Source organism: Palaemon carinicauda, chromosome 22 (genome assembly GCF_036898095.1).
Source record: "Palaemon carinicauda isolate YSFRI2023 chromosome 22, ASM3689809v2, whole genome shotgun sequence".
NCBI lineage: Eukaryota > Metazoa > Arthropoda > Malacostraca > Decapoda > Palaemonidae > Palaemon > Palaemon carinicauda.
The window spans coordinates 66,271,503-66,297,401 of NC_090746.1; the positions used below are offsets into that span (position 1 = coordinate 66,271,503).

The 25,899-nt window shown below is 41.6% G+C and overlaps 2 protein-coding genes across 8 annotated transcripts in view; one reads left to right on the forward strand and one right to left on the reverse strand.

Annotated features, from left to right (window-relative positions):
- Window positions 1–13,603, forward strand: part of LOC137616496 (uncharacterized) — a 249,094-nt gene extending 235,491 nt beyond the window's left edge. For all 7 annotated transcript variants that reach the window (XM_068346317.1, XM_068346311.1, XM_068346313.1 and 4 more), the window contains one exon: window positions 13,080–13,603. In XM_068346317.1, the coding sequence (XP_068202418.1) occupies window positions 13,080–13,133 (54 nt within the window). In that variant the 3' untranslated portion in view covers window positions 13,134–13,603. The remainder of the gene's footprint in view (window positions 1–13,079) is intronic.
- An 8,185-nt stretch (window positions 13,604–21,788) lies between these two features.
- Window positions 21,789–25,899, reverse strand: part of Spf30 (Splicing factor 30) — an 81,043-nt gene continuing 76,932 nt past the window's right edge. The window contains exon 6 of the mRNA XM_068346319.1: window positions 21,789–25,014. Within this exon, the coding sequence (XP_068202420.1) occupies window positions 24,868–25,014 (147 nt within the window). The 3' untranslated portion in view covers window positions 21,789–24,867. The remainder of the gene's footprint in view (window positions 25,015–25,899) is intronic.

Sequence of the window (25,899 nt, forward strand, 5' to 3'; positions counted from 1 at the left end):
CATTCCGACTCTATTGGGTTTGTCCATGATAGAGCGTCCGCCGTCACATTGCGGAATCCTTGTAGGTGAACTGCAGACAGGTGCCATTTCTTCTTTTCTGCCAGACGGAAGATCGGAAGAAGTACCTGATTTATCTGGGGCGATCTCGAGCCCTGACGATTGAGACATCTGACTACCACCGAGTTGTCCAGAGTCAAACGGATGTGGATCGAGGGAGGCGGAGAGAGTTTCTTCAGAGTGAGAAGGACCGCCATGGCCTCCAAGATGTTGATGTGAAACGTCTTGAATAGGGGAGACCATGTTCCTTGAACTTGTCGTTGGTGGGAGTGACCTCCCCAACCCTCCAGCGTAGCGTCCGTGTGGATGTTGAGTGATGGAGGTGGGTGTTGAAGAGGAATGGACCTTTTCAGGGCCTTTGCTTCCGACCACGGCTTTAAGAGTAACCGAAGTCTGTTTGGGAGCCGTCTCTTGAGGTCTCTTCGAGCGATGGATGCAGAACGTCTCCAGACTCCCGCGGCATCCTTTAGCTGTGCACGAAGCACTGGGTTTGTCACAGAGGCGAACTGTAGAGAGCCTAGAACTTGTTCCTGCTGTCGTCTTGAGATCCGTTTGGATTTCAGCAGTTTTTTGACAGACCCTGCTATTTCCTTCCTTTTCTTCTGTGGGATGGAAAGGCGGTGTGACTGAAGATCCCAATGGATTCCTAACCATTGGAACTTCTGAGCTGGAGAGAGGCGAGATTTCTTGGTGTTTATCTTGAATCCCAGGTGTTCTAGGAACTGGGTGACTTTGTTGCAGGATCGTACACAATCTTCGGGCGATGTCGCCCAGACCAGCCAGTCGTCTAGGTAAGCCATCACTTGGACGCCGCGAAGGCGGAGCTGTTGAACGATGACGTCTGCCAGCTTGGTGAAGATCCGTGGGGCCACGTTGAGCCCGAAGGGCATGGCCCTGAAGGCGTAACTTTTCCTTTGGAGTCGAAATCCTAGGTAGGAGGAAGCGTGATGGTTCATTGGAACGTGCCAGTAGGCATCCGCCAGGTCTATAGAGACCGTGTAGGACCCTTGAGGCAGGAGGGTCCTTATTTGTTGAAGAGTCAGCATCTTGAACTTGTTGTTCGCAATGAACTTGTTGAGGGGGGATAAGTCTAGAATGACTTTGAGTTTGTCGGAGTCCTTCTTGCGGACGCAAAATAGTCTCCCTTGGAACCTGGTTGACTTTACCCTCCTTATCACCTTCTTGTTCAAGAGTTCTAGGATGTACTCTTCCAGGAGGGGGGTTGACTGTTGGAAGAATTGCTGGAAGGCTGGGGGTGGTTGTGTCCAGCTCCAGCCTAGTCCCTTCTTGACGATGCTGTGTGCCCAGGGATCGAAGGTCCAACGATCCTGGAATTGGCGGAGTCTTCCTCCCACCGGAAGCACTTCATTGCTTCTGGCTTCCCGAGGATTTGCTACCTCGGCCGCTGGCTCCCCTTCCTCCTCTGCCTCTGGAGGGGCGGCGAGACACATCTCTGCCTGAACCTCTGTTTGAGCCTCTACCTTTGGGACGAAAGGTAGTGGTTTGCTGCTCAAATGCAGGGGTGAAGACCGGTGACTGAGAGACCATCGGTTGGGTGACCAGCTGAAAGGTCTGTTGTGGCTGAGCTGCCACTTGGGGAGTAGCGGAACCCAGAAACTGCCGTCTCTGTTGACGTTGCTGGGGTTTTGGTTTCTGAGGTTTCCTCTTAGGTTGAGGGCCATCGTCCTGAGAGGATTTCCTTTTCTTCGACATGCCCCACTTATGGAGAAGGTTCCTGTTCTCCGTGGCGGCTTTGTCGGCGATCTCTTTTACTAGGGAGGAGGGAAAGAGGTGTTTACCCCAGATATTGGAGGAAATCAGCCTCCGGGGTTCGTGTCTCACCGTAGCGTTCGCGAACACGAATTCACGACAGGCTCTGCGAGCCCTAGTGAAGCTGATTACAGGTCCTTCATGACAGTTGCCAAATGCATTTTGGCAAGGACCATGTAGAAGTCTGGAATCCTAGTGTCACCGGCCATGACTTCAAGCTGTACCTGGAGGGATATTGATGCGGCAAGCCTCTCCTTCGTATCTTGTTCCCTGCGAAGGAGGTGATCGTTGAGTTTTGGGAGGTCCTCATTAAACTGACGACCAGCAACGTCAGGCTCTAGCTTCCCCACTGTGAATGTTAACTGGACGTCTTTCCAGTGTCTATCATCAGGGGGAGTAGTCAGGGAGAAGGGCCTGCACTCCTCCAGTACAGGGCAAGGTTTCCCTTCTTCCACTGCTTTCAGTACCGCAGTGAAGGCCTTTTCAATAATGGGGAAGGTTGCATTGTTCGGTGCGACGAAGGTTGGGTGCTTTTTACTAAGCGCCGGCATCTTGGAATTGGTGAAGCCCCTACTCTTCACCGTGTTGGCTAGCATAGCCTGGGCCTTCGAGAGATCGAACACAATTACCTCCTTCGGTTCGGTCTCTTCTTTAGAGGTGGGTTCGGACCTGAGTCGTACGTAGCAGTCCGGATAAGCCTCAAAATTCGGGAAGAACTCCACTTCTTCCAACGTGATCGAGCCGACCTTCTCACTGATGAAGATCTTGCCCGTGGTGATCGGCATGTGCTCGGCATACCTCCATGGGTTAGTATCCGAGCAGGCAGGGAGGTCCTTAACCGAAATCCGTTTCGGTTGCTTAAAACTTCCTAGGTTAGACCTGAATAGCTCGTGGGTCTCGCGAAGTTTCTTATCCATGAGGGCTTCAAGCATCTTGAAGACCTCCTGAGTGCCTGATGGGATAGGATCCGGGGTGGCAGACGTTGAAGGAAGGGATTCCTCGGTCGGCGTAGGAGTTGGGGTAGGAGTGGGAGCGACCTCATGCTCCGAATCAGGGTATTCCACCTGATCTTCCTCATAGTCAAGTTCCTCGCTCATGAGGTTCCTCTCCGTTGTTTCCGACACTTCCGACATACGTTCCACGTTGTCGGAATCTATACGGCACTCATGTATGGACTGGGCCATGACAACATCAGGTTCCACCACTATCTGGACGGTGGGAATCTGATCACTGGGGACCACTGAGTCTTTTGATGCCTTCAGAAATAGCAAGGCCCTCAAATCTTCGGTAGCGAGATACGGTCCGGTGGCGTTCTTCTGGAAGCCACGCACCCACTTGCGTAGCTTCTCCCGAGCGTTGTCCCTTACCTCCGCTGAAGGAGGATCGTCGAACGCTTCGACCAGACAACTCTTGCAGACTGTACAGTGCTGCGGGTCCCAGAATTTCAGATCGCCTTTCTTGGCGGCGCAGGGGGCGTGGGTCCGACACGCCTTGTGCCCGTAGAAGTCCGGGCGTTTCACCCCACAGAAGTTGTGTTCACACTTCATATACTCCTCCTGGAAAAGAAAGAGATCATGAGTATATGGAAGGCATAAGAATGACTTACATTACTCTAAGGTTAAATTTTAAGTAGTCAAAATTTCATCTAACATTAAATAATTCATGAATATTGTAATGTTTGAGAATAGGAGCGGGAAAGGAAGTAGATAGACACATACTTGTGAATCCCGCCCAGTCGGTTACCATAACCTTATCAATAGGCAATTTCATTTGTGACCGAGGGACACAAAACGGAAATCCACATGGATCACCGTGGTGGGTAGAAGCTAAGTTCTAGCAGAGATTGCCTGCGAGGTGTATCAGGGACTGAGACCACTCAGTTCCTTGGGGTAAAAGGGGTAATGGGAGACCCCGTATAGATCTAGGTTCCGGCAACCGGCCGTGCTAAGACACACAGAGTATGCTGGAAAATTGTAATGTGCAAGAAGATAGCCCAGCCACTAGTAGGATGGTAAAACAATACCTATATATAGAAGTGGCTAAGCCATCTGGCTGCACTGTAGGACTGTCGGCATGTTGTCGACAGGTAGTAGAAGGGGTGCATGTCCCTTGGCGCCTCCGGAGGGCGCCGGAGGCCGCTCCAGCAGGGTGTAAGGCATTAAGACAGACACATTGAGAATCTAAGCATAATACCAACTTGGCGACCGCCGGCACAGCGGCGGAACGCCGGCAGGAGGCGGCGGCTCCGGCAGCCGAAGGCTGACGGCTTGGTGATCAGTTCATAAGATAATGAAGTATATGGTAGTATACCCAGACCGCCGGCAATCAATGCCGGCACGCCGGAGGCCGGCCCGAAGGTCGGACAACCGAAACTAGGTAAGGGAGGGGTGGATCATCGGTAGTATGCCGACGGAAGGCGGCAGCCCCCTGGCACACGGAAGGCTGACGACTTAGAGGAGGGAGGGTATCTTATGAGAGAGAGTCACCAAAGTGTAGGGCGATATCGCCGGCAGCAGAGGCGGCAAGGGACCGGCACCAGGGTAGATGGAGAGACAGATAAGGAGGGATTGGAGGGATAAGACCACATATTCCTCCGGCATCCCTCCAGAGAGAGTGTACACATGATAGGAGTAGATACTCCTAGCATCCAATGGCAGGGGGCCGGCAGCCGGCCGGGTGCCAGGGTAACCCAAGGGAGGGTTAGAGTACACTCAAGAGGGGGAACCCCCTGCTTGACAAATCGCTGCCAGTGGCTACCCCCATAGAACGCTATAAAGGGTATGTGTACCAGAGCGGCCTGCTCAACAGGAGATCAAGATAGCCCTATCACTCCACCCAAGGGAGGAGTTGTAGGACTAGGGACAGATGTGTATAGGCAAGCCTATGTATGGGCTAGCCTACACCAAAGGGATAGGTGGGGAGGGAGAAGAAGAGGGGTCTTCCATAGGGGAGGCTCTGTACAAGAACGGCCACCAAGGAAAGGGAGGACGCTCCCTAGCCTAGGGTAGGTAACCAGAATGAGAACAGTGCAAGAGTACCGTCTCAAACTATAAAAGTACAGAACTAGTCCCCCCCCCCCCCCAAGGCCTAACCTAGATAAGGAGTGTTAATTCCCATGCTAGGTAGGCTGAAAGACACATCGCAAGTTGCAGGGAAGGGTGAGTAACCTAACCATAAGCAACTGAGGAAGGACAGAGCCGTTCCTCTTTCTCGGTCGCAACCCTAAGGGGGGATCATTCCCTTAGGGTAGACAGAGAAGCAATAAATACTCTGATTGTGGACAAGATTCCCCTATATAGAAGGGGAAGCTTGGCCACGCAGAGGGAATGCCTGTAGGCAGGGGATGTAGGGAGCATATAGGGGTTCCTACATTTAGGTTAGGTTAGAAAGGAACGCAATCAAACCGGTCCCCTATATGGTCCCTGAAGGCGAAAAACACTTACATCACAGTTAACAGTATGATAAATAATGCCACTATCTTCATAACTTAACCTAGGATCACTGGAATATATCATGCATGAACACAAGTGCTAGGCAATCTAGCGTAGGGGCTAAGCTAGCGATCTAGTATGGGGTCGAACGATGACCGGATAATAGAGCGTTAAAACACGATATATGAAGTTCCTAGCTATGAAGACTAAATAACTAACAATATCAATTAGTTAAGAGGCCGGAAAAAGCTGTTCTGGCTAGCTAAATAAGGCATGCAAGAGAACAGCGACGCCATAAAATGGCGTGTCCGGTAGCAGCACAGCTCCGCCACAAAACACGAAATATTACGAAAAGTAGAAGTTACTTTACGGCCAGAGCTTATTTAAACAATACTGGGACCTGGTACTCAACTTTCCAGAAGAAGGCGAGGCTGAAGGTAAAGACATAACGGCGATGCAAGTCGATGAAAATCGCACAAGGTAGCTACAAGCAGAAGGATGAGGACGGACGTGACGTCATTTAGCAATGGCGCCCGTTTGTTTACGTTTCGAGTACTAAAAGTAGCCATGGACGAGTGTAACTGTGGAACGGCTCCCCAGTTATTCTCCACCTTTCCATATTGAAGTGTTAACTCTATATGGGGTGCAGATAGCTATGTGGCGTGTTATTACATGCGTCCCCTGTTGATATACGATGTCTTAAAGGGAAACCTTTAGGATACTCGCACCAGAAGTTAGAATTCTGTGATAACCTGTTGTTTAATTCTCTGGGAATATCCTTGTAGTTAAATATACCCAAGGAAGCTAACGAAGGAACCTTCCATCAGGGCGTCATGGCTTGAGCCCAAAAATAGTATTATATCTGGGTTTAGTTTCATGTATGTGTTTGGAAGAACATTTTTCCTTGTCAACCATGCTTGAACATTGTGTTGAATAAATTAGTTCTTCTATTAATTGGCGATTATATGCCATTGTGTCTACTTTTGTCTTGTATTGGTTCTGTTTTAATTGGTGATTCCTCCGTTTCTATTTACTTTATTTTTATCACTTTTGCGATGTCATTATTTAGGTTTTCTGTCAGCAGGTTTATTATGTCTCTTCTTGACTTTATGCTTCCATGTAACCTTTGCTTGGTTTCTGCTCAAAAGCATGATTGCTCTTTTCCTGTCTTTGGACTTTTTGGGGCACAGGTGTTGTTCCTTGGAGACATAAAGCTGTATGTTCAGTTCCTCATGGGACACTTCTCTCTTCCTTTCTTTCTCTTTAGCCTTTCTATTATAGTCTCCCTTTGTTTGTTCAACGTTGAGGAATGCTGTTGCTGTTGGGATTTCCTTTTGTTCTTCCTCATTTTCGTCCTCTTTCTATTTTTCCTCCTCATCAGATTCCACTGCTGTGTCTTCTGGGGGTTTCAGGTGTTGGAGGGTCATTCCTAAGTGGGCAAGGACTGCTTTATTGCTTTCTGCCATTCTTTTTGGCAGTTTTATTTTTGGAAGGCCTTTTGGTTCATATATCTCATCAATGGTTGCTTGGAATGAGCCTGTGTTTATAGCTTCCTCAATGTGGGGGATGATTAAGGTTGTGTATATGGTCATGATTGCATTCATGGGTAGGCCTAGTGTTGGGTTTGTTGTTCCATTTTGAGGAGGGGGGTGGGGGCGTTTATTCCTTTGGCAGCCATGTTTGCATAACTCTGCCCTGTTTGTGGGGTTTTGGCATTTTGTGTGTTTTTTAATTTCTTTATATTTTTTTCTGATTGGGCATGAGGCTTGCAGGGTTTTGTGAGGGCTGCTGCAGTTTATGCATTTTGGGGTCTTATTGCAGCTTGTATATTTGTCCTTCCTTTGCACATTTGGTGCACATGGTTTTCTTTTCAGTGGGGCAGTGATTTGTTAAATGGCTATACAGTATTTGAAACAATCATAGCAAGGGGTAATTACAACAAAGATCTTTTTCTACTCGGTGGGGAGGTATTGACTGGTTACCAACTAAGATACCATCTTTTAGTATCCGTTTTGTTATATTGACATTTTCAATTCTTAACTTTATAACTTACATTCTGCCACATTTTAGTTTCAAGAGGATTGTGACCTTAATATTTGGAATATTTTCCTCTATTTCTTGTATGAGGACTTCGTCTTGGATGTTGTCAATGTGCCTATCTATTTCCTTTAGGATCATGGTACGTTCTGCATTGTATTCTGTGGGGGGGCGGTCATTGCAACAAGGTAAAACCCAGATATTCATAAACACAATCAGACCAAAATAAAGGAAACACTAAATAAAGGTAGCATCAAATTGATGAAAAGAAGACTTAGAATAGGGTGCCAGCAGATGCTTTTAAAGGATGAAAATTGAAATATCCCCAATAAAGTGGTAAAAATTGTAGAGGATTTCTATACAATGCTATACAATAGTGATATAAGAAATAACTTCACCAACAGAAATAATGAAATACTTGAGCCAGTACCAAACATAACAGTGGGAGAAGTAGTAAAAATTAGGTAAAGTAGCATATTGCCTAATAATTTATTTAATAATAGATGGAGGAAATTTCTTAGTATTAATTCGCTGAACTCTACACCAAATGTCTGCAAGAATGCTCTATACCTACATCTTAGAAAAAACTTCATCACTATACTCCTTCACAAGAAGGGAGACACAAAAGACCTGAAAACTTACTGCCCAATAAGTTTACTCACCGTGCTTTAGAAGTGGATATTTAACAACTAACCATATTCACGTAATTAACCAACTAATGGGAAAAAAACAGAATATGACAAACCAATATGCATGGTATTTATAGACTATGAGAAAGCTTTTGATTCTGTCAAAACCTCAGCAGTAATGAAAACCCTTCAAAAACAAAGAATAGAAGAATCTTATATTAGAACACTTGAAGATATCTATACAGAAAGTACAACAATCCTAAAACTACGGTACATAAAGATAGTAAGAAAATTCCGATTGAGAAAGGAATTAGACAGAGATACCCAATCTCTTAAAATATTCATGTTATCCCTGCGTGTCGTAAGAGGCGACTAAAAGGGACGGGACGAGGGGGCTGGGAACCCCCTCTCCTGTATCTACATCCTGTGAGACATCGACAAAGAGATGGAGCTGGGGGGAGAGTGACTGCTCCCCGCACTCTAGTTTTGGGGTGTTTGAATGTGCGTGGATGTAGTACGATAGAGAGTAAAAGATGTGAAATTGGAAGTATGTTTAGGAATAGAAGGATGGATGTATTGGCCTTGTGTGAGACGAAGATAAAAGGAAAGGGTGAAGTGATGTTTGGTGAAATGTCTGGTAGAGTGTCTGGGATTGAAAGGGGAAGAGCGAGAGAGGGTGTGGCTTTATTGCCGAGTGAATGGATGACAGGTAAAGTAGTGGAATGGAAGGAAATATCATCTAGGTTAATGTGGGTAAGGGTTAGGTTGGGTAAGGAATGTTGGGCGTTTGTCAGTGCGTATGGGCCAGGTAGTGAGAAAAGTGAAGAGCGGAATGAGTTCTGGAATGAATTAACTAGGTGTGTAGAAGGACTGGGTAGAAGAAATTGTGTAGTTGTCATGGGTGACTTGAATGCTAGAGTGGGCGCTGGAGAGGTAGAAGGTGTCATTGGGAAGTATGGCGTACCAAGTGAAAATGAGAGTGGTGAGAGACTGGTAGATATGTGTGTTGAGCAAGAGATGGTGATAAGTAATAGCTTTTTCAAAAAGAAAGATAAAAATAAGTATACATGGGTAAGAGTGGCAAATGGAAGAGTAGTAGAAAGGGCATTAATGGATTATGTGTTGATAACTAAAAGAATGTTTGGAAGATTGAAAGACGTGCACGTGTTTAGGGGTATGGCTAACGGTATGTCTGATCATTTTTTGGTGGAAGGAAAATTAGTTGTAGCAAAGGAGTGGGGGAATAGAGTAGGTGGATGTAAAAGGGAGCTAGTGAGGGCTGAAGAGCTAATAAAACCGGGGGTAAAAACTAAATATCAGGAAAGGTTGAAAATGACATAGGACGAAGTGAAAGGAAGAGAAACTGGCAATTTACAGGAGTGGAAGTTAGTAAAAGAAAATTTTGTTGGGATTGCAAGTGATGTGTGTGGCAAGAAGGTTGTTGGAGGCAGCATGAGGAAGGGCAGTGAATGGTGGAATGAAGGAGTGAAGGTAAAAGTGGAAGAGAAAAGGGGGGCTTTTGAATAATGGCTGCAGAGTAATAGTATAGAGAAGTATGAAAAGTATAAAGAGAAAAATGTGGAAGTAAAGCGCAAGGTACGTGAGGCAAAGAGGGCAGCTGACCTGAGGTGGGGTCAGGGATTGGGTCATTCATATGAAGAGATTAAGAAGAAGTTTTTGGAAAGAAGTGAAGAGAGTAAGGAATTCTGGCTCAAGAATTGAAGAGACAGTGAAAGATGGAAATGGAAGGTTGTTAAAAGGAAAGGAGGCAAGGAAAAGATGGGCGGAATATTTTGAAAGTGTACTGAATGTTGAGGATAATAGGGAGGTAGATATAATTGCTGTTGCAGGTGTTGAGGTGCCAGTGATGGGAGATGAGAATGAGAGAGAGATTACAATAGATGAAGTGAGGAGAGCACTAGATGAAACGAGAGTAGGAAAAGCGTCTGGTATGGATGGTGTGAAAGCTGAGATGTTGAAGGAAGGGGGTGTGACTGTACTTGAATGGTTGGTGAGATTGTTTAATATGTGTTTTGTGTTGTGAATGGTACTAGTAGATTGGGTTTGTGCATGTATTGTACCACTATATAAGGGTAAGGGAGATGTGCATGAGTGTTGTAATTCAAGAGGTATCAGTTTGTTAGGCGTAGTTGGAAAAGTGTATGGTAGAGTAATGATTAATAGGATCAAGGATAAAACAGAGAATGCAATCTTAGAAGTACAGGGTGGTTTTAGAAGAGGTAGGGGTTGTATGAATCAGATTTTTACAGTAAGGCAGATATGCAAGAAATATTTAGAAAAAGGTAAGGTGGTGTATGTTGCGTTTATGGATCTGGAGAAAGCGTATGATAGAGTTGATAGGGAAGCGATGTGGAATGTGATGAGGTTATATGGAGTTGGTGGAAGGTTGTTGCAAGCAGTGAAAAGTTTCTACAAAGGTAGTAAAGCATGTGTTAGGATAGGAAATTGAAGTAATTGATTGGTTTCCGGTGAGAGTGGGGCTGAGACGGATGTGTGATGTCGCCGTGGTTGTTTAACTTGTATGTTGATGGAGTGGTGAGAGAGGTGAATGCTCGAGTGCTTGGACGAGGATTAAAACTGGTAGGCGAGAATGACCATGAATGGGAGGTAAATCAGTTGTTGTTTGCGGATGATACTGTACTGGTTGCAGACACAGAAGAGAAGCTTGGCCGATTAGTGACAGAATTTGGAAGAGTGTGTGAGAGAAGGAAGTTGAGAGTTTATGTGGGTAAGAGTAAGGTTGTGAGATGTACGAGAAGGGAAGGTGGTGCAAGGTTGAATGTCATGTTGAATGGAGAGTTACTTGAGGAGGTGGATCAGTTTAAGTACTTGGGGTCTGTTGTTGCAGCAAATGGTGGGGTGGAAGCAGATGTACGTCAGAGAGTGAATGAAGGTTGCAAAGTGTTGGGGTCAGTTAAGGGAGTAGTAAAAAATAGAGGGTTGGGCATGAATGTAAAAAGAGTTCTATATGAGAAAGTGATTGTACCAACTGTGATGTATGGATCGGAGTTGTGGGGAATGAAAGTGATGGAGAGACAGAAATTGAATGTGTTTGAGATGAAGTGTCTAAGGAGTATGGCTGGTGTATCTCGAGTAGATAGGGTTAGGAACGAAGTGGTGAGAGTGGCAACGGGTGTAAGAAATTAGTTAGCAGCTAGAGTGGATATGAATGTGTTGAGGTGGTTTGGCCATATTGAGAGAATGAAAAATGGCTGCCTGCTAAAGAAGGTGATGAATGCAAGAGTTGATGGGAGAAGTACAAGAGGAAGGCCAAGGTTTGGGTGGATGGATGGAGTGAAGGAAGCTTTGGGTGATAGGAGGATAGATGTGAGAGAGGCAAGAGAGCGTGCTAGAAATAGGAATGAATGGCAAGCGATTGTGACGCAGTTCCGGTAGGCCCTGCTGCTTCCTCCAATGCCTTAGATGACCGCGGAGGTAGCAGCAGTAGGGGATTCAGCATTATGAAGCTTCATCTGTGGTGGATAACGGGGGGAGGGTGGTCTGTGGCACCCTAGCAGTACCAGCTGAACTCAGTTGAGTCCCTTGTTAGGCTGGGAGGAACGTAGAGAGTAGAGGTCCCCTTTTTTGTTTGTTTCATTTGTTGATGTCGGCTACCCCCCAAAATTGGGGGAAGTGCCTTGGTATATATATGTATGTATGCCTAGAAGTAGTTTTTAAGAATTCAGATGGGCAAAATGTAGTTATTAATATTAAAGTGGAATACCCTAACAATTTTTAAGTTTGCAGATGACATAGTTGTGTTTAGTGAATCATGAGAGGAATTACAACATGATAGAAAATTTGGAGAGAAAGCAGAAATGTAGTAAAACTAAAATAATGTTCAATGAAAATACAGACAACAAATAAGAGTTATGGACAAACCTCTAGAGATTGTTAATGAATATATTATGTACTTGGGACAGACAGTAAGTGTTTTCCCAGGACACGAGACCAAAATTATTAGAAGGATAAGCATTTGGTAAACAAAATGAGATTAGGAAACGTAAAATATGGTCCTATCAGTATTAACTTATGCATGAGAAACTTGGAGCAGTATATAAGCTAGTTAAACTCTTAGAGCTATGGAAAGAATAATGATGGGAATAATACCAAGAGACAAAAAGAGCAATATGGATACGAGAGCAAAGCAATGTAGAGGATATTCTAACATGTAAGAAAAAGAAATGGACATGGGCTGGACATATAATGAGAATGACAGACAATAGATTGACATTGAGAATAACAGAATGGGTCCCTAGAGAATGTAAAAGCAGCAGGGGAAGAAAGAGAAGGGTGTGGATTGGTGAACTAAGAAAGTTTGCGGGTGTGGACTGGCACAGCAAAACCATAAAAAGATTCAAGTGGTAGGACATGTCTGAGGCCTTTCATTTGCAGTGGCTGATGATGATAGTTGGAAGTATTTTGTAAGAATTTTTATGAGTAAATAATAAAAGAAAAATTTATTGGACTTGAAAAAAAAATCACTGAACATAGGATACATCTTGTGGGATTCAAATAGTTGTATTGATCTGGAAATTAAAGCCCTTGAGGGAATTTATCCAGAATTTTTTTTTTCCCTAAACTCTCGTCTAATTTATTGGGCTTTTCTATGACCAAGGTTTTATCACTGAAATGCAATCTTCCGAGTCCTAAAGTTACTGCTGCTCCTTTTGTTTTACATACTGCATCTCTCATTAAGTACCTATTATATCTTATTATTTGCAATGTACTGAAATTTTCTTTAAAAATATAATAGGAAGAAATAGATAGTGTGTACATTTTCCCTCTAGATTTGTTGGAAAATCACGAGTGCATATACTGTCCAATGTTTACTAGTTTCAATTTGTTATTATAATTTGATCAGTGATCTATTACTGCTACAACACCTTTAAAAACCAATCTGGTCATGAAACTCGAACCTACAATTACAGCCAAGCTTGTACTTCATCTTCTTTCATATCATAACATTCATAGATTCTTATAACTCTGGTTCATGTGAGATCCAACTTCAATGCCTGTTTATGCTGCCAATGGCTGATCAAGAATAATAGTTATCCTTTGTTTGGTTTAAACCAAGCCATATAAAAGGTTAGGATTCCACTGTATTAAGTAATTTTTCCTTTTTTTTTTTCAGAGTAAAGATTGGGTTAGACATTCAGCAGAATGTGCTCACAACAACAGAAACTGAAGCAGTTGATCAAGTTTCCTTTTTTTATTTCAAGTATTTGTCCAAGAATATATTTTTTAATTTGTACATTAGCAAAGATTATAATTTCAAGTCACGGTATAAATCTATATGCATATTCATTACTGAGTAAAATTAATAGATGCAAAAGAATTGAACAAGTATAAATGTCCTTTGGAAATTTAGCTAACTAGTATTAAGGTTGAGATGTTACTTGATGTTTAGGTAAGTAAATAACCAAATAATTTTGGCTAAAAAAAAAAAATGTGTGAAAGATAATAAGATAAATTCAATTTTCCTGTTGTAAATGGAGACAAATGATCACGGGCAAAGTAAAGTGTTGTTATTATTATTATTGCAATGTGAGGTAAATTAACTTGTATTGAATTCCATAATCATATTTAGTCATACTGTATTATAGGGAGTTTCATAATTTTTTTTGTATAAAGAGTAACATGTGCATTACATAAAGATATCTAGTTTTCATTAAGAATCCAATAACAGTTGAAGTGAAATATATGAAAATTTGTCTTTCAATGATGCTGGATTACTTCAAACAAGAATAGCTATGTTGGTCATGCAATAATGTATGCATATTATAACATTCTGATACTATTGTTTGCCCGGTTTTTGGTGTTAGGATGTTCATATACTGAATAACAGCCACAAACCAAACAGATAGCCAGATAACACACGAAAAACCTACTTCCTCCCTAGAAACACCATGCTCTAGTGCATGTTTCAGTCAGAATGCCAACTTATTAATCAGTGGAGGGGAGCCCGTGTCTTGCATAAGGCAAGGCAATCTATACACACACACACACACAATCAGTGGCATACTGTGACTTTGAGGCAGATTGGCATCATTACTTTTACTCAGTCTGTTGAACCTGACTGTGCAAAAGAAGAGCCCTTGATGACTTGAAGGTATTTTTGCCAAATCTTCAACTAGACAGAATGCAGCATAGAAAACTAGACCTTATTCAATGTATCAACAATGAACAATGAAGATGATGATGGCATCTTTTATATCATCGTTCCTCCAGTACCTTTTTATCCCCTTTACCCAGGATTAACACCAAGAAAATTGTCCAAATTCTTCAATTTAGATTTTACAGCTGAGAAGATCCTCTGGTCTGTATATTGGATGAGTGGTAATATTAGGAGGCCAAAAAATATGTTGAAATGATATAAAAAGTTGCCCTTGACTTTTCACTTAAAGGTGAGGAATCTGGCACACCACTCTAAAGCCCTGTCCACACGATCGAGCATACCGGATGGGCAAACAGTGATACCAGGCCACAATAGTTAGTGAAAATGAGGGTTAACTATGTCAGAAGCGAGAAAACTAAAGTCAGGGATCTGGCAACACTGTATGATGCCAGATCCCTGTCTGTGGTTTTCCCGCTTCTGACGTCATTAACCCTCATTCTTACCAACTATTGTGGTCTGGTATCACTGAGCCCGTCGGGCATGCTCGATCGTGTGGACAGGGCTTTAGACACACTAAACATAGCCAATCATCTTGCTATTGTTCAATAACTACAAACTCTGAATTGAGCTCAATACATACATTTAAATTGCTCTTTGGAGAATACCTTCATTGCCCATGAATTCTATGAATAAAAAAAAAGGCAGTTAGGTTGATACTGATCATAGCAGCATTGAGCTCCAACATAGGCTTTCTTCTCTAGCGGTAAATTCAGTGTTTAAGACTAGATTGGTTGAGTAGCAATTCTGGTTTTAAAGGAATTTCTTGGCAACCTCAATATATGTATGCTAGATATTGGGAGAGCCTGTCAATTTTAACTTCTTGAAGCCTTTGTAGTAGCAACCATTACTCAAAGAAATGACCTTATAACCTGACCTACCTACTGTGATGGAGTTGGTAAGGCACTACTGCTCATATTTTATTTATTTACCTAGTCCCCAATGAATAGGAGACTCTCCCTGGTTGCTAAAATAGTATCTTATTTCCGAAGTATTGTACAACAGATTTTGTCAACTGGTGATATAGCTGGTGCACGCGTTCCTAATTTTCTTCACTGTAAAATGTCTAGAGTGAAAGAAAGGGCTCCCATTTTTTCTAGATGCTGTTGTTACTTTTAAAAGGTCCTCGTTCAAAGGACAGATTTCTGTTACACAATGTCCTAGAGATGCCTCCTAGGAAGAGCTATAGACCCTTCATCAATCCTTAGCTTACATGGACAGCAAATATTTCTTGAAGTCTGGGCTTACAGACCAAGTTGCCGATAATTGCAAAAGCCACCACAAGAAGGTATGAAGACTCATAAAACCAAGAGGTCAGCACGTATCACAAACGCTGATCTACCAGCACTAAAAGAGGGGTTTTTTTTCAATGAAACAGTCAATTACATCTTCACCAAGAGCCCAAATATCACTAACTACTATTGTACTTCTAAGCAACAAGGCTTTCTACCTACCAATCATACTAACCTTGCCAAAGATTAAACCCTGACTGATGTTATATAGTATTCTAGGAACCATGTTAATCAACTAAATTTATTAGTTTACCTACATCAAACAATTTATTGTTACACCCACATAAGTATATAACTAACCATATAAATAGAGTTTTTATGATAAAACAAAGTTTTATGTATACTTACCTGGCAGTTATATATATATAGCCGATATCTCTTAACTTTCGGCAGAATTTTTCAAACCGAGGCAACCGCCTTGCGGTGGTTGGGAGGTTAGGTGGTTACACCCGTCACAGGGTGGTATGAGGAATCATTCCCCTTTTCTATTAAGTTCATCTATGCCCGACCTGTCTCCTGAGGGGAGGTGGGTGGGCCTTCGAATATATATATAACTGCCAGGTAAGTATTCATAAAACTTTGTTTTATCATAAAAACTCCATTTTTATGAATAGTACTTACCTGGCAGTTATATATATATATAGATGATTCACACATTCGGAGGAGGGAAACAGACAGTAAACATCGTTGGGGAAACAACAAAAGAGTTGTAGGAGAAAAAAACACCTTGATTCCTTACCTGCTAAGGTAGCTGACTTCAAAAGTACTGCCTCTAGAGTCGCTTTCCCTTAGGAGTGTTTAGCCAGGAGTAGACCTGCACCGCTGCAAACAACTCAATCGAGTCTGTCAAAAGGGGTAAGACCAACAACTTGACTAGACTTCAGAAACTACCTTTGCCCCATATAATAAAAAACTGCAACCTTACTAAAACTAACCACCTAACCTTGCAGCATAGATGTAAACTATCTATCTAGACTGAGGGAACCGTACCACAAGACGAAGTCCTCAGACAATCATAAAAACACAAACCCTCATACATGCATACAAACTAAGGTTGAGTGAGGGGGTAGTAACTCCTTTGCCTAATACAGAAGCCGCAGCTACGTATGGGCCCAAGGTATAACACTTGCCATAGTCTACACTCACCTCTCTGAGGTAATGAGAAGCGAAGACAGAGTTGCTCCTCCAGAAAATTGCATCCATGATTTGCCTAACATATTTTCCTGATATGCCAGTAAGGTAGCAATGGCTCTACCTTCGTGAGCCCGTACTTTCAACAGGGCGAAGTGTTTCTCCTCACATAAGAGGTGGGCTTCCCTAATATTTTCCCTCAGGAAAAAGGACAAAGCGTTCTTTGACAAGGGTTTTTGTGGATCCTTCACTGAACACCATAACGAGTTGGATGCACACCTCACGTTCTTAGTGTGAGCCAAATAAGCTTTGAGGGACCTAACTGGGCAGAGGAGTCTTTCCTGCTCTTGACCCACTAGGTTCGTGAGGTTAATGACATCAAACGTTCTAGGAGAGGGTTTCGAAGGGTTCTCGTTCTTGGCGAGAAAGTCGAACCTTAAGGCACAAACCGTTCCATCCTGATTGAAGCTTACCCGCTTCTCAATCGCCTGGACCTCGCTGACCTTTTTGGCATTCGCTAGAGACATAAGGAAGAGGGTTTTCTTCGTTACATCTCTTAGAGAGGCTTGCGAGATAGGTTCAAATTACTTGGAGCACAGAAACTTAAACACCACATCCAGGTTTAATTGTACCTGCTTCGTCATCTCAAAAGACCCAATGAGGTCCTGCAAATCTTTATTTTGGGACAACTCTAGGCCTCTATGCCTAAAGACGGTCGAGAGCATACTCCTGTATCCATTGATGGTAGATACAGCCAGCTTAGCATCCTGTCTGAGGTACAATAAGAAGTCTGCAATCTGGCTCAGAGAGGTAGTGATTGAGGAAATCTTGTGCCGCCTGCACCAAGCTCTAAAGGTCTCCCACTTAGATTGGTAGACTCTTTGTGAAGACATCCTATTTGCTCTGGCGATAGCTTTCGCCGCTTGTGCCGAAAAGCCTAGAGATCTGACAAGCTTCTCGACAGTCTGAAGGAAGTCAGTTTGAGAGCAAGGGGGTTTTGATGATACCTCTCGAAGTGGGGCTGTTTGAGAAGATCAGGACTCCCCGAAGTCTTCTTGGGAAGTCCATCAGCATGCCCACCACTTCCGTGAACCATTCCCTTGCAGGCCAGAATGGAGCCGCTAGGATCATTCGTCCCGAATCGAGGAGAGCGAATTTCCTGATGACCAGATTGATGATCTTGAACGGGGGAAACGCATACATGTCCATCCCCATCCAATCCATCAAGAAGGCGTCCACTGCTACCGTTTCCTCGTCCGGGACAAGGGAGCAGTAGTTGGGGATCCTCTTGTTCAAGTTGGAGGTGAAAAGGTCTGTTACAGGTCTGGCCCACAACATCCAGAGACTCTGACAGATTTGCGGGTTGAGAGACCATTCTGAGGGAATAACTAGTCCCTTCCTGCTGAGCATGTCTGCCCCGATGTTTCTTTGCCCTTGAACAAACCTCACTCGATAAAAACTTTCTTGATCCAGGAGATCGGAACGAAGGCGTCCTTGATCTCGACTTACGATTCGACTAGTGTCATCACGAAGTCCGAGATTGTCATGTTCAATGTCATGCCTCATGCTAGATCTTCGATCCCGAGTGTCCAGGAAGGTGTGGCGCTGATCGTCCTGTAAGACGTGGCGCCGAGAGGTTAACAGAGCAAGTCGCTGAACGTCCTATAAGACGTGGCGCTGAGCGTCCTGGTGTCAGAAGAGACTCGTCTTGTTGACAGGAAGACCCAATTCTTCTGATAGGCTCAACGTTATCTGAAAATCCTTCATGAAGATCGTAAGAACGAGCTCTGAGAAGCCAAGCGTCCAGATACAGGGATGCTCTGATTTCTCTTGAGTGCAGTATTCTGCTACATTAAGCAAAAGTTTCGTGAACATTAGAGGGGCGGAGCAGAGACCAAAACACACAGCCCGAAACTGACACATTCTTCCCCCTTTCCTCCTAGTAAACAAACCACAGAAAAGTTTGATTGCATAGCCTGCCACTTACACTCCTTTCTAGATCTGGGAGAAAGATTTATTGGAGCTAAAACTAAAGGAGGTTTCCCTATAAAAGGAAATTGTAATCGTCTTTCAGAAGATGTACTGTACTGACCAAAGGTCTGCTCCCCTCTTCTCCCAAGATTGCCAGAAGTTGTGTAGTCTGGCTCTACTGCCTGGAGGCGAAAGCAGTCAAACTCTGCTTCACCCTGTGACCAGGCTGACACGAGTCTTTTATAGTTCATGATTTCGATGTCTCCATGGAGAACTTTGACTTCTGAACGAAGGCGTAAAGAGCAGTTATGTCCAGGACCGGACAAAAGACTCCCTCTCCCAAAAGAGACACATTTGATGTTGCAAATTCGGTTAGGCAGAAAGGTCTTATCGGAGTAACTAACAAAGGAGGATTCACTAGAAAAAAGGTTTCACATCCATCCTTTAGTAAAAACACGGACCAAAAGTCTGCTCCTCTCCTCTCCTCTCCCAGGCTTGCCAGAAGTAAAGTCTGGCTCCTACTGTTGTTTGTGCGGTTTAGAGAAAAAGCATGCGGAAATTTTCTTGCTGATTAAGACACCAAAACCTGTCTTTGACCAACTCTTGAGGGAGAAGAGAGAAAGAAAAAAGGAGAGGTGCGTACCTCAATTATGACTTCTAATTTCAAATTATCCAGCCTTATTGCCTGTATTCCTTAAGAGACTCAGCAATCCACCAAGGGGGCTGGAACATGGTCTTCGACCTTAACGTGGCTAGACCTCCACCCTTGCTATCCTGGCCTACCCGATAAGGAAGCTGGCTTCATAGGTTTCTGTTTTAAGAATGAATAATTAATATACTCTCAACATTTATTTATCTCATTATTTCCTTTCCTCACCGGGCTATTTTTTCCCTATTGGAGCCTCTTGCTTTTCCAACTAGGGTTGTAGCTTGCTAGAAAAAATAATAATAATCTCGTACCAGATACAAGATCTAGAGGCCAGTTTATTAAGAGGAAAAAAGAAAGTCGTCTTTCCTTGGTCCTTCTGAGACTATAACCAGTCTCCCATCATCCTTAAAGCTCCATTAATGACCACGTGAAAATTCAGAGGGTGGCAAACGTGGAGCAACAGGCCCAAAATAATTTGGAAACTAATCATTAAAAAAAAAAAAGTTTCATAAGTTTCTAAATTAACTGAAGGATGAAAGACTTAGGATCTTCTCCTTCTGTTAATCTCAAATAATTCAACAGCAGAAAAGTGATCACCAATGTCATCCTTTGACAAAGATCTTATAAGACGTGGCGCCAATCGTCCTGAAAGACGAGGAGGTGATCATCCTGTCGTCCTGAAAGACGAGGCAGCGATCGTCCTGTCGTCCTGAAAGACGAGGCGGCAATCGTCCTGTCGTCCTGAAAGACGAGGCGGCGATCGTCCTGTCGTCCTGAAAGACGAGGAGGCGATCGTCCTGTCGTCCTGAAAGACGAGGCGGCGATCGTCCTGTCGTCCTGAAAGACGAGGCGGCGATCGTCCTGTCGTCCTGAAAGACGAGGCGGCGATCGTCCTGAAAGACGAGGCGGTGATCGTCCTGTCGTCCTGAAAGACGAGGTGCCGATCGTCCTGAAAGACAAGGCGGCGATCGTCCTGAAAGACAAGGCGGCGATCGTCCTGAAAGAAGAGGAGGTGATCGTCCTGAAAGACAAGGCGCCGATCGTCCTGTCCTGAAAGACTTAGGGTTCATATGGCCGACTGGCGCTCTGGGACAAAAACCGTGTGTATGTTGGTTCGTAAGCATTGATATTATCAGCGAATATCTAGGACTTATAGTATAGCCATTATCAGCAAATGTAATGCAATGCAAGACACTAAAAGCAGTGTTAGTAGCTAAACGTCTAACGCTCTTTGCTTTCCCATGGCAAAGGCGAGCATTCTTGGGAACGTAAACAGGAACGCTCGCGATGACGTCTGCTCGTGAGCTAACGCCTCGTGTTTCCTTTCGCCGATCGACGTTCCTTCGCCCATGGGCCGGGGAGCTTGGAAGAGGTCTAAAGCTAGGAAAACGACGTCCACTGTGCTGAATGAATTCACTGCCCTAATTTAGCACTGAAACTTGCACTTTTAAACTCTTACTTAGTCCTGCCGTTGTGAGAGAACTTATTCTTCTGCCACGGGCTTGAATGAGAATGCAATATCGTCTCTAGTACTTGCTATATAAATTGTAACAAAATATCTTTATAAAATATACGACTAATACTAGAATTCCCAATATCGAAAAGAACGCTACCAAGACATGTTGGGACTGCATCGATTGTAATGAGAACTACACAGGGTAAATTAACCATACACTAGTTCTATTTAATCTATGAAATTAGATCAATGATTTAAAGAACGAATGCCTAATGGACAAATATTTTCTTTAAAATTTTACATTAAAAGTTAAAAAAACTTCTATAAGATGGAATTCCTTCCATTCTTTACAAGAAAAAGCAAATAGAGAATTTGCAAGTCATACAATGTATGTACAATGTAGATTACGTCACACGACTGTGACGTCATAGAGTTGGCGGTACGTATTTCCGCCATCAGGTTTTAATTCCTTGCACCTATTATATAGTGCACATACAAAACCCCTGCAACCCATACAAACTGTGAGGGTCAACCGACACTTTCGGTAACCTCACCTTGCATACATCACTCGCACATACACGAAAATGAAGTTTTTCATTCATGATAAACAAAGCAAATAGTACAATAATAATAACATAAACACAATTGCCAAATCCCCAAATCAGTGTACTTCACCAAACGAAGTCCAAAACAGCGAAGTAGGGAAAGCGATTCGAAAAACTCTTAATGGTGGACCAACGATGTTTTCGATCCAGCCGGCAGATATGAACTGAATAGAAAACGGGAATGATTCCTCGTACGACCCTGTGACGGGTGTAACCACCTAACCTCCCAACCACCACAAGGCGGTTGCCTCGTTTTGAAAAATTCTGCCGAAAGTTAGATATATCAGCTATATATATATATAACTGCCAGGTAAGTACTATTCATAAAAACCTAAATTAAGAATTGGTAGGACTATAAACATTTCTAATTTGTTGAATAACCAATAAAAATTCAATATGATAAGTCAGGTTCCACAAAAATGTTTAAAATTGAATTTTCAACAACCATGACGTCTAGCCATTCGTTCTATGATAATTTAATGTAATTTCATCGTAATAAATAGGTAACTTATATATTAAGACTTCTATCACAACCAAGGCATTTAAGTGCATTGAAATTCATACTGCTGTCTTCATCCAGCAACTGTATCTGATTTTAATAAAAACTTTCAAACACTGATACCCATATTACAACAATTCTAAACTTTAATACAGTACAGTATGAGTTTTCCTCTGCTTTCAAGACATGACAAGAAAATTACAAGGCAATCAATTAGTAATTAGATCATTAAAAGAGAATTCACATTTGCTCAACCAAAGTGATAATCTTCGTCATTAGGAACATGAGACATTTCTCTTCCACCTTTCATGTGGGAATGAAACTTTTTCTTTCTCTACATGACTAGTTTATCAAAGTTACTGATGTATAAAAAATTTAAACCATAATAAGAAAAAAGTTATTATATTCCTGAATCTGCTGCTCACATAGATACTAACTAAATGACAAATAATAATTGACAAATGGAAGTACAGTACAGTGATGAAATAAAATTTAACTCCTTTTCATGAAGTAATCAACCAAGAATATTGAGAGGGTTTATAAGTAAATTTCAATTATAAATTACAATAAATGCCAGTATTAGTCTCATCAAGCAAGTACTAACAAAACTAAAATTAGAGCAGTACACATGGAATTTAAAAAAAAAAATAAAATACAATTCCATGAGATTCTCGACTTCATTTTCAGTCATTGTGAAACATTTGCAAAGCAGCTATTAGGTTCACAGTTTTACATTTGCTTATACTGTTACATTTTCTGACATATACCTTTGGAATATAAGTACATTAATATCATAACATAGAAAATTACATACATCTCTCCTATTCCTTTTTCACTTTAATATCAAGCATTTACATTAAGTCGATAGAAGAAATTTTATCCACCAAATTAAAGTTCTTCCGTTATACACTGAGAACCTTACAGCAAAATTATACGCAGCTTTTTTTTTTTTTATTTTGAATTCTAAAGAAAATGAGAGGCTTAAGCTGGCAAACTACAACAGATCAAAATCAAAAGTAAACGTCAAATGAAGTAATACAACTACAGCTCTTGATCTCAGCCAGCCAAAACCATGGTGTGCTATTGCTTACAACATATCTTGGCCTTACAGCATCCCTGAGACTACCAAGTGCATTGCTTTCTGCCTTTCAAATCTTTATCCTTTAATCTATTCCACTTAGTTATCTCCTACTGCAATTACACTCTTCAAGCCCAGAAATAAAGCCCTCTGGCAGTAATGTACAAAACTGACTCTGTGCTCTTGTCAACTAATTAAAAAAATAATCATTGCATTACATCTCACTCTTTACTTTCCACACAGGAACAAATCTTACCGACCCTGTAGGAACAAGGCCTAAAGCCTTTTACAGTTCACTACTGTACATATAGCGAGACTCATTGTCTTGGCACCAAATGTTCTTCAGATGCATTGCTATTTTGAAATATATTCCTATTAGTTATTACCCACCTACTTTGCCAACTAATTTGTCATTCTCCAGTCTAACCCCTCTCAAGGAAGAAGTACTATAAGCTAGTCACACATGTCATGAAATAAGATTTGGTGTTCTATTGAACCTACAATGTAACTGATCGATTTCTACCTATAATAATTTTCGGCCACATTTAAAACAAGGAAATCTTGGGAACAAGAATGAAAGGCATTGGTATGGAAAGAGAAGGGAAAGCAGATGAATGGTAAAAAAATAGACCAACTTGGCACAAGATATCTTCAATGGATTATGAACATATTGATGAAACAAATACAGTTACAATCTGTGAATGTCCTGCCTCATCCTCATAGTAATCTATTTAGAACATACCCAAGATACTTGGTTGCACCAGTGCTTTTCCTAAAATCTATACAATATTTATCTTTACAGTACTCTGGTTAGCAAAGCATGGAAGTTCCCTTGCCATGAACTTCATTCCTTTCTTTACTCGTTTTAAACAACCGAGTGACAAAACAGTACAATAATAAAATGTCTTTCAGCTAGCTTCAATGACTAATGTTATAATGAATGTTTATTACCAATAGCATGGTATTTTTTATTTCTTAGAAATATAAATTCTAGTAAGCTCATTACTGACTTACAATTTCAAAAATTAAAAGTATACTTTGCAGTTTCACTTGTACAGTACTATAAAAGGAAAAGCCAATCTCTTAAGTATGCAAGTACAGTAAAGTACCTAAAAACCTGAGAAGGGCTTTCTGACTGGCATGAAAATTGTAATATAATTTTAAATCTTACTTGAAGAACTTGATTTTGGTGCATACATTACTTCCATTTTACCCCCCAAAAATCTTTTTAATAGATTTAAATTTTTATGCTTCAGTACATATTTACGATTAAAATCTATAAAAATTCTCGCAGAAAACCTGCCATTTTATTATAAAAACTGCATTTTCATAAGATTCATGATTCAAGCATTGTAGATCATACTTCTTTGAGAAGAGAAAGAGCAATAACTAGAAAAAACAAGATGATTTAAAAGTAATGCTATTATAATAACCAAAGAAAATTTACAGTACAGTATTGGAAAAATACTAATTATCAAAACATCTAAAAATTTACAAATGCAGTACAGTATGTAGTAATATTGGATATGAGAGCTGATGAATTATAGGAATGGAAGATTATGCTGAAGTTAATATTTTCACTTTATTTTTTTTGCATTATAGCTGATGTACTTTAATTTCTTTATCATTAGCATATTTAAATATTGCAAGAGACATTTGGTCACTACTATCATGTAAATGGCCGGCCAACTAAGCAAGCGTTCAAAGAGAAGCGCTTCCAAAAAAAAGAGGTACAAACTGCAGGTGAACAATTGAAGGTCATAAACAGAAGACGTAAGTACGACCCAGTCAAAATGCTTTTGTCAACAGAATGATGCACATTTTCCTCAAACATCTGTCAAGGTATATCAGTCATTCTATAGTTTTTATTATGAGTAATTTCTCTCACAACGCTAAGCCAGCAGCATCCGTGCCTACCTAGAGTACATTTCCTTAAACACTTATTCATTCTATGAAATGATTATAAATATGGTATCAAAATGAAATCAGTCAGTCCTAATGTATCTCACTTTCACTCTTAATTTCCTCTTTAAATATACATATCAATAGTCTCTGTGGTTTTACACTTAAGTTCCTTTCCGCCACTTTTCGGCGTGTGTGTACTCTGTCATAGGTTTGCCTCCGATGCCACACGTTCCGATACCGACTCTTCCGTTGGCAGCATCTGGAGTGGCAAATATAGACTTCTTTGTGACTCCCTTCAACTTCTTAGCCTGTAGAGATAAATATTATTTAAGGAAACATGTCAGATGCAGTATACAAAACAAAAGCCTTGCAAAAAAATTTATAAAAACCTGTACTGAATAAATATTTTACTGTAGGACTATAATTCATGATTAAAAATGCATCAACTATTTTGTATTGGGTAATCAGCATACTGTCTTCATAAAATTTATTTCATACAATTCTATTCATTGTATCTAAGCCTAATACTAGTCATGATGCCAATACAATCACCATCTGTAGTGTCACCAAAGGTGCTTTCTGGGCCCTCGTTTATGTATTAACTACTAACTTCTATTTTCATGAAAACAATTGACAAGCCAGAGAGATTTATAGAATAGGGAGGAGAGTATTTATTATGCAATGCAAGTGTTAATCACATACAGGACTGAATCACCATTTAGGTGGGATATAAATAAGTGTTGGAAGTTCATGTAAAGCCCTTGAGAATGTTAATGATTCAATCAATGATAGCTTGAAGCTCAAAAAGTTAGGGCCCTAAAGCTATGGAATATTAAGCATGTAGCTCATATCCAATCAAAAAGGGTTAAAGTTGTATGCAAAATTTCTATGGAACATTGTTTCCCATAATAACAACCAGTGATGATAAGAATCAGGTTTTTAACCTCAAACTGGCTAACATAATATATGTCAATTACCTGTAAGAACAAGCATAAATAGTATTGGGGCATGACCCTGAAGTAACTCAGGAGTAAAAGATTGGGTTTTGTCCCTTGTTGGCAACATAACAATGAAGTAATGGAAGTTCATTGACAAAGACCCTATTTCTTAGATCTAGGATGTTCCAAAAGGACATTTCTGGAGAAATGTGGCAAAAAAATAATAGCCAACCTTATTAAAACCAAAGTTTTCAT